At 42.7% G+C, this 7,500-nt stretch overlaps 1 protein-coding gene across 4 annotated transcripts in view; it reads left to right on the forward strand.

Annotated features, from left to right (window-relative positions):
- Positions 1 to 7,500, forward strand: part of dcc (DCC netrin 1 receptor) — a 258,746-nt gene that overhangs the window by 214,180 nt on the left and 37,066 nt on the right. For all 4 annotated transcript variants that reach the window (XM_058383550.1, XM_058383551.1, XM_058383552.1 and 1 more), the window contains exon 21: positions 1,738 to 1,770. In XM_058383550.1, coding sequence (XP_058239533.1) covers positions 1,738 to 1,770 — 33 coding nt within the window. The remainder of the gene's footprint in view (positions 1 to 1,737; positions 1,771 to 7,500) is intronic.

Here is a 7,500-nt window from a genome sequence, read left to right on the forward strand (position 1 = left end):
CATAAACGGACAAAAATGCAAATGGACATGATGTTCTTTTATTCATTTTTTTTTAATCTCCTGCAAATTGCTATGGAGTAAGTGAACCGTTTCAGCACTAAAAAGTGTTTTATTCCTCCTGGAACACACACACACGTCGCTGCTCACGTCTGAGGAGTCACATTCGCATCGAACCACAGCAGCGTCCTCATACTGTATAGTTTAATGAGAAACTGCTGAGTTCACTGGATCTGTCATCCGTCTTCATCAGGAAGGGTTAATGACAGTCTCACACACACACACACACACACACACACACAGGAAAGCTTAATTAATGTGATCTCTAGCATCTGGTGTCTCAAAGCTGTGTGTGTGTGTGTGTGTGTCTGTAGGGGTCCTCAGGGGTTTGTTCAGGTCTTCCTAGTTTGCTGTCTGGGTTTGTTAAACAGGTTTATCATTACACAGGACGGTGGAAAGCGTCACTTCTTGTTGAACAGGAATCATTAATGACCTTTACAGCGTTTCAGGAAGAGTCTGTGTTTATATACTACATGATGACATCATATGTGTTTATATACGATAATGACGTCAACCGGCAAGACGTCAGTGTCGTAATAATCACCACATCCAAGTGCACTCTCTTTGTGGAAAGTGGGTGTGGCTCTCCAAAATACAGCCATAAACTTTCACTGTTATGATTATTCCTTAATTTATAATTTATTAAATAATTTATAATTATTTAATTCAATATAATTAATATAATTATATTAAATTATATAATTTAACTCTTTTTTAAGTTCAATTATATTAAATTGTATAATTTAATTTTTTTTGAGTTCAGTACATTTCTGTAATATAACCTTATTAATTTATATTATTATTATAGTATTACAGTAGTATAATATTTTTATAAACCTTTTTAATGCTGATTAGATAAATGTATCGATTTATTTTTTAATTCAATGATATATATATATATATATATATATATATATATATATATTATAATTCTTTTTTTGTAGCTTATTTTCTTAGGGTTTTTACTGATAGCATAATAGCTGATACAGCATAATAGTACACTCATATAATAATATAAAATATATATTCTATAATAATTTTACTGTTACTGTTGTATTATATTAGCAATAGGATCTAAACATGGAAAATAATTCATGGCTTATGATTTTCTTTTCTTTTTTTTTTCTAAAATAATATTTTTTAGTTTTGATTTAGTTTCTGTGAACAGTCATTAAACCTACAATGTCTGAAAAATGGGACAAAAAACTAATTTAAATAATTAGATAGACAGACAGACAGACAGACAGATAGATAGATAGATAGATAGATAGATAGATAGATAGATAGATAGATAGATAGATAGATAGATAGATAGATAGACAGACAGACAGACAGACAGACAGACAGATAAAGCACTGGTTTTAACTGGAATGTTAGACTTAATTTTTTTTTAATCTAATTTTGTTGTTTTTTCGGTGTTTCTGTCGTTCCCGTGCCTGAGCGTCGGTATTTCTGTCAACATTATTATTCTGATTTAATCGATCATGACAGTGAAGCTCTTGGAAGTGTCGGTGAAGTGCGCAGAGAAGTGAACTCCTTCTCTGTTCTTTTTTCGCCTCACAGTCCCACTGTCACGGTTAATTTAGTCTCAGGTGACAATAACTCACTTTACAGAGCAGAGTTAAATTATAGTCTGCTTTTGCTTCATTGATTTTGTCTTTTTGTTTCATTTCCCTGCAGTGGAACATCCGGACAAGATGGCCAATGACCAAGGTGAGCGAATTCATCCTGATTTGTACTTTTATGAGCACTGTGTCGGGTGTAAAGCTTTATGAAAGAGTGGACGTCAGACGCGTTCAGGTGACTCACGCTGACCTGTAATTAAACCCTGGACATCATCATTCAATAAGTTTACAAGGTTACAATCTCTCTTTAGATACGGAATGGGCGAGAGATATCGACAGAGTGTCTCTCCTCTATAACCGCTCCATCAACTTCCCTTTTCCCCTCCAAACTGAAGCTCGATTATCTCACCTTCACTTAATGAATCTTTTACTGCAGGTCATTAGCAATTAGACAAACCTGAAATGAGGCTATTTAAGAGGAACATTGTCTTAAGAGTAAGGACAACGAGTGAAGGGAGGAGGGAGGTTCGAAAGGGGCGGGGTTAGGTCGGGTGTCGAATGATGATTGTTTTCGTATCTCTGCTCGTCACGGGGAGAATAATTAGAGCTCATTTAGATTTTGGTGTTAATTAAGACCGGAGCTCGTTAAAGAGGAATCTGTTGTTACTATTAATTTATAACATGAGCAAATAACTCAGAGAGAGAGAGGGAAAAGGGGGTGGGGGGTGGCAGAGAGAGAGAGAGATAGGGAGGGAGGGAGGGATGGCAGGAGAGAGACACACAGAGAGAAAGAGAAAGCGAGCGAGAGAGAGGCAGGGTGGGAAGGATTGGGGGTGGACGGGAGGGTGATAGATAGATAGATAGATAGATAGATAGATAGATAGATAGATAGATAGAGCGGAAAGAAAGGGGATAGGAAGAGAAAAAGAAAGGGAGGCAGAGAGAGAGAGAGAGAGAGACAAAGAAAGGGAGAGAGAGAGACAGACAGAAATGGAGACAGGTAGAGTGAGACAGGTAGAAAGAAGGAGACAGAAAGAAAGTCTGAGACGTCCAGAGGAGACAGAGAGAGAGAGAAGGAGGGTGAAGAGGTGATGAAGGTACAGGAGTTTAAGTACTTGGGGTCAACAGTCCAGAGTAATGGAGAGTGTGGGAAAGAGGTAAAGAAGCGAGTGCAGGCAGGTTGGAATGGGTGGAGAAAGGTGTCGGGAGTTCTGTGTGATAGAAAAATAGACAGGTCAGGAGTCAGAGCTGGAGGTAGCAGAGCTGAAGATGTTGAGGTTCTTTTTGGGAGGGACACGGTTGGACAGGATTAGGAACGAGTACATCAGAGGGACGGCTCATATTCAGAGGAGGGAGAGTGAGTATATTGGTAGGAGAATGTTGGACATGGAGCTGCCAGGCTGGAGGCAAAGAGGAAGGCCAAAGAGGAGGTATATGGATGGAATAAATGAGGATATGAAGCTACAGTGAGGGAAAAAATGATTTGATCCCCTGCTGATTTTGTACGTTTGCCCACTGACAAAGAAATGATCAGTCTGTAATTTTAATGGTAGATTTATCTGAACAGTGAGAGACAGAATAACAACAAAAATCCAGAAAAACACATTTCAGAAAAGTTCTACATTGATTTGCGTTTTATTGAGTGAAATAAGTATTTGACCCCTTTGCAAAACATGACTTAGTACTTGGTGGCAAACCCTTGTTGGCAATCACAGACGTCAGACATTTCTTGTAGTTGGCCACCAGGTTTGCACACATCTCACATCTCAAGGAATTCGGGCCCACTCCTCTTTGCAGATCCTCTCCAAGTCATTAAAGTTTGTGGCTGACCCTTCAGCTCCCTCCACAGATTTTCTATGGGACTAGGGTCTGGAGACTGGCTAGGCCACTACAGGACCTTAATGTGCTTATTTTTGAACCACTCCTTTGTTGCCTTGGCCGTGTGTTTTGGGTCATTGTCAGGCTGGAATATCCATCCACGACCCATTTTCAATGCCCTGGCTGAGGGAAGGAGATTCTCACCCAAGATTTAACGGTACATGGCCCCGTCCATCGTTCCTTTGATGTGGTGCAATTGTCCTGTCACCTGGGGATGGTGTACTTGGAGTCATAGGCAGCATTCCTCCTCCTCCAAACACGGCGAGTTGAGTTGATGCCAAAGAGCTGGATTTTGGTCTCATTTGACGACAACACTTTCACCCAGTTCTCCTCTGAATCATTCAGATGTTCACTGACTTCAGATGAGCCTGTACATGTGCTTTCTTTAGCAGGGGGACCTTGCGGGTGCTACTGGATTTCAGTCTTTCACAGCGTAGTGTGTTACCAATTGTTTTCTTGGTGACTATGGTCCCAGCTGCCTTGGGATCATTGACAAAATCATCCAGTGTAATTCTGGGATGATTCCTCGCCGTTCTTATGATCATTGAAACTCCATGAGGTGAGATCTTGCATGGAGCCCCAGACCGAGGAAGATTGACAGTCATTTTGTGTTTCTTCCATTTGGGAATAATCACACCAACTGTTGTCACCTTCTCACCAAGCTGCTTGGCGATGGTCTTGTAGCTCATTCCAGCCTTGTGTAGGTCTACAATCTTGTCCCTGACATCCATGGACAGCTCTTTGGTCTTGGCCATGATGGAGAGTTTGGAATCTGATTGATTGCTTCCTTCTGTGGACAGGTGTCTTTCATACAGTTAATGAGCTGAGATTAAGAGCACTCCCCGAGAGTGCTCCTACTGTAATCTCAGCTCCTTACCTGTATAAAAGACACCTGGGAGCCAGAAATCTTTCTGATTGATAGGGGATCAAATACTTATTTCACTCATTAAAATGCAAATCAATGTAGAACTTTTCTGAAATGTGTTTTTCTGGATTTTTTTTTTGTTGTTATTCTGTCTCTCACTGTTCAGATAAACCTACCATTAAAATTACAGACTGATCATTTCTTTGTCAATGGGCAAACGTACAAAATCAGCAGGGGATCAAATCATTTTTTCCCTCACTGTAGTGGGTGCAAGTGTTGAGGATGCAGAAGAGAGCAATAGGTGGATAGAGATGATTCGCTGTGACCACCCCTGAAGGAAAAAGCCGAAAGAAGAAGAAAAAGAAGAAGAAGAAGAGTGAGACACAAAGAAAGAGTGAGACAGGTGAGGAGAGAGACACTAGTTAAATGGAGAGGGGTAGAGTGAGACACATTGAAAGAGTGAGACACGTGAGGAGAGAGACGCTAGTTAAATGGAGAGAGGTAGAGTGAGACAGGTGAGGAGAGGGGCGCTAGTTGAGTGAGACTCAAAGAGTGAGACAGGTGAGGAGAGAGACAGTAGTTAAATGAAGTTGCTCCTGTGCTTTTAATAATGATGGGCAATAATCTGGAGATGAAGCGATGATGAAGTTTTGATGTGATGATGAAGCAGGTGATGATGAAGCAGGTGTGTGATGAAGGTGTGTGATGATGCAGGTGTGTGATGATGAAGCAGGTGTGTGATGAAGGTGTGTGATGATGATGCAGGTGTGTGATGAAGGTGTGTGATGATGAAGCAGGTGTGTGATGCAGGTGTGTGATGATGATGCAGGTGTGTGATGATGAAGCAGGTGTGTGATGAAGGTGTGTGATGATGATGCAGGTGTGTGATGATGATGCAGGTGTGTGATGATGAAGCAGGTGTGTGATGAAGGTGTGTGATGATGATGCAGGTGTGTGATGAAGGTGTGTGATGATGAAGCAGGTGTGTGATGCAGGTGTGTGATGATGATGCAGGTGTGTGATGATGAAGCAGGTGTGTGATGAAGGTGTGTGATGATGAAGCAGGTGTGTGATGCAGGTGTGTGATGATGAAGCAGGTGTGTGATGAAGGTGTGTGATGATGATGCAGGTGTGTGATGAAGTAGGTGTGTGATGATGCAGGTGTGTGATGAAGGTGTGTAATGATGCAGGTGTGTGATGATGAAACAGGTGTGTGATGATGATGCAGGTGTGTGATGATGATGCAGGTGTGTGATGAAGGTGTGTGATGAAGTAGGTGTGTGATGATGCAGGTGTGTGATGAAGGTGTGTGATGATGAAGCAGGTGTGTGTTGAAGGTGTGTGATGAAGTAGGCATGTGATGATGAAGCAGGTGTGTGATGAAGGTGTGTGATGATGAAGCAGGTGTGTGATGATGATGCAGGTGTGTGATGATGATGCAGGTGTGTGATGAAGGTGTGTGATGATGCAGGTGTGTGATGATGAAGCAGGTGTGTGATGATGAAGCAGGTGTGTGATGAAGGTGTGTGATGATGAAGCAGGTGTGTGATGATGATGCAGGTGTGTGATGCAGGTGTGTGATGATGAAGCAGGTGTGTGTTGAAGGTGTGTGATGAAGTAGGCATGTGATGATGAAGCAGGTGTGTGATGAAGGTGTGTGATGAAGGTGTGTGATGATGAAGCAGGTGTGTGATGATGAAGCAGGTGTGTGATGATGATGCAGGTGTGTGATGAAGCAGGTGTGTGATGAAGGTGTGTGATGATGCAGGTGTGTGATGATGAAGCAGGTGTGTGATGATGATGCAGGTGTGTGATGATGATGCAGGTGTGTGATGCAGGTGTGTGATGATGAAGCAGGTGTGTGATGAAGGTGTGTGATGAAGGTGTGTGATGATGAAGCAGGTGTGTGATGATGAAGCAGGTGTGTGATGATGATGCAGGTGTGTGATGAAGGTGTGTGATGATGCAGGTGTGTGATGAAGCAGGTGTGTGATGAAGGTGTGTGATGATGCAGGTGTGTGATGATGATGCAGGTGTGTGATGAAGTAGGCATGTGATGATGAAGCAGGTGTGTGATGAAGGTGTGTGATGATGATGCAGGTGTGTGATGAAGGTGTGTGATGGTGTGTGACGATGATGATGATGATGATGCAAGTGTGTGATGATGAAGCAGGTGTGTGATGATGAAGCAGGTGTGTGATGAAGGTGTGTGATGATGGTGTGTGATGATGATGCAGGTGTGTGATGAAGGTGTGTGATGATGATGCAGGTGTGTGATGAAGGTGTGTGATGATGCAGGTGTGTGATGAAGGTGTGTGATGAAGCAGGTGTGTGATGAAGGTGTGTGATGAAGGTGTGTGATGAAGGTGTGTGATGATGGTGTGTGATGATGATGCAGGTGTGTGATGAAGGTGTGTGATGATGCAGGTGTGTGATGATGGTGTGTGATGAAGGTGTGTGATGATGGTGTGTGATGAAGGTGTGTGATGATGCAGGTGTGTGATGAAGGTGTGTGATGAAGGTGTGTGATGATGGTGTGTGATGATGATGCAGGTGTGTGATGAAGGTGTGTGATGATGCAGGTGTGTGATGAAGGTGTGTGATGATGCAGGTGTGTGATGATGGTGTGTGATGATGATGCAGGTGTGTGATGAAGGTGTGTGATGAAGGTGTGTGATGATGCAGGTGTGTGATGAAGGTGTGTGATGAAGGTGTGTGATGATGCAGGTGTGTGATGATGCAGGTGTGTGATGAAGGTGTGTGATGATGCAGGTGTGTGATGATGCAGGTGTGTGATGATGCAGGTGTGTGATGATGCAGGTGTGTGATGATGATGCAGGTGTGTGATGAAGGTGTGTGATGATGCAGGTGTGTGATGAAGGTGTGTGATGATGCAGGTGTGTGATGATGCAGGTGTGTGATGAAGGTGTGTGATGATGCAGGTGTGTGTTGAAGGTGTGTGATGATGAAGCAGGTGTGTGATGATGCAGGTGTGTGTTGAAGGTGTGTGATGATGAAGCAGGTGTGTGATGATGCAGGTGTGTGATGAAGCAGGTGTGTGATGATGAAGGTGTGTGATGAAGCAGGTGTGTGTTGAAGGTGTGTGATGATGCAGGTGTGTGTTGAAGGTGTGTG

This window comes from Hemibagrus wyckioides, linkage group LG28 (genome assembly GCF_019097595.1).
Source record: "Hemibagrus wyckioides isolate EC202008001 linkage group LG28, SWU_Hwy_1.0, whole genome shotgun sequence".
NCBI lineage: Eukaryota > Metazoa > Chordata > Actinopteri > Siluriformes > Bagridae > Hemibagrus > Hemibagrus wyckioides.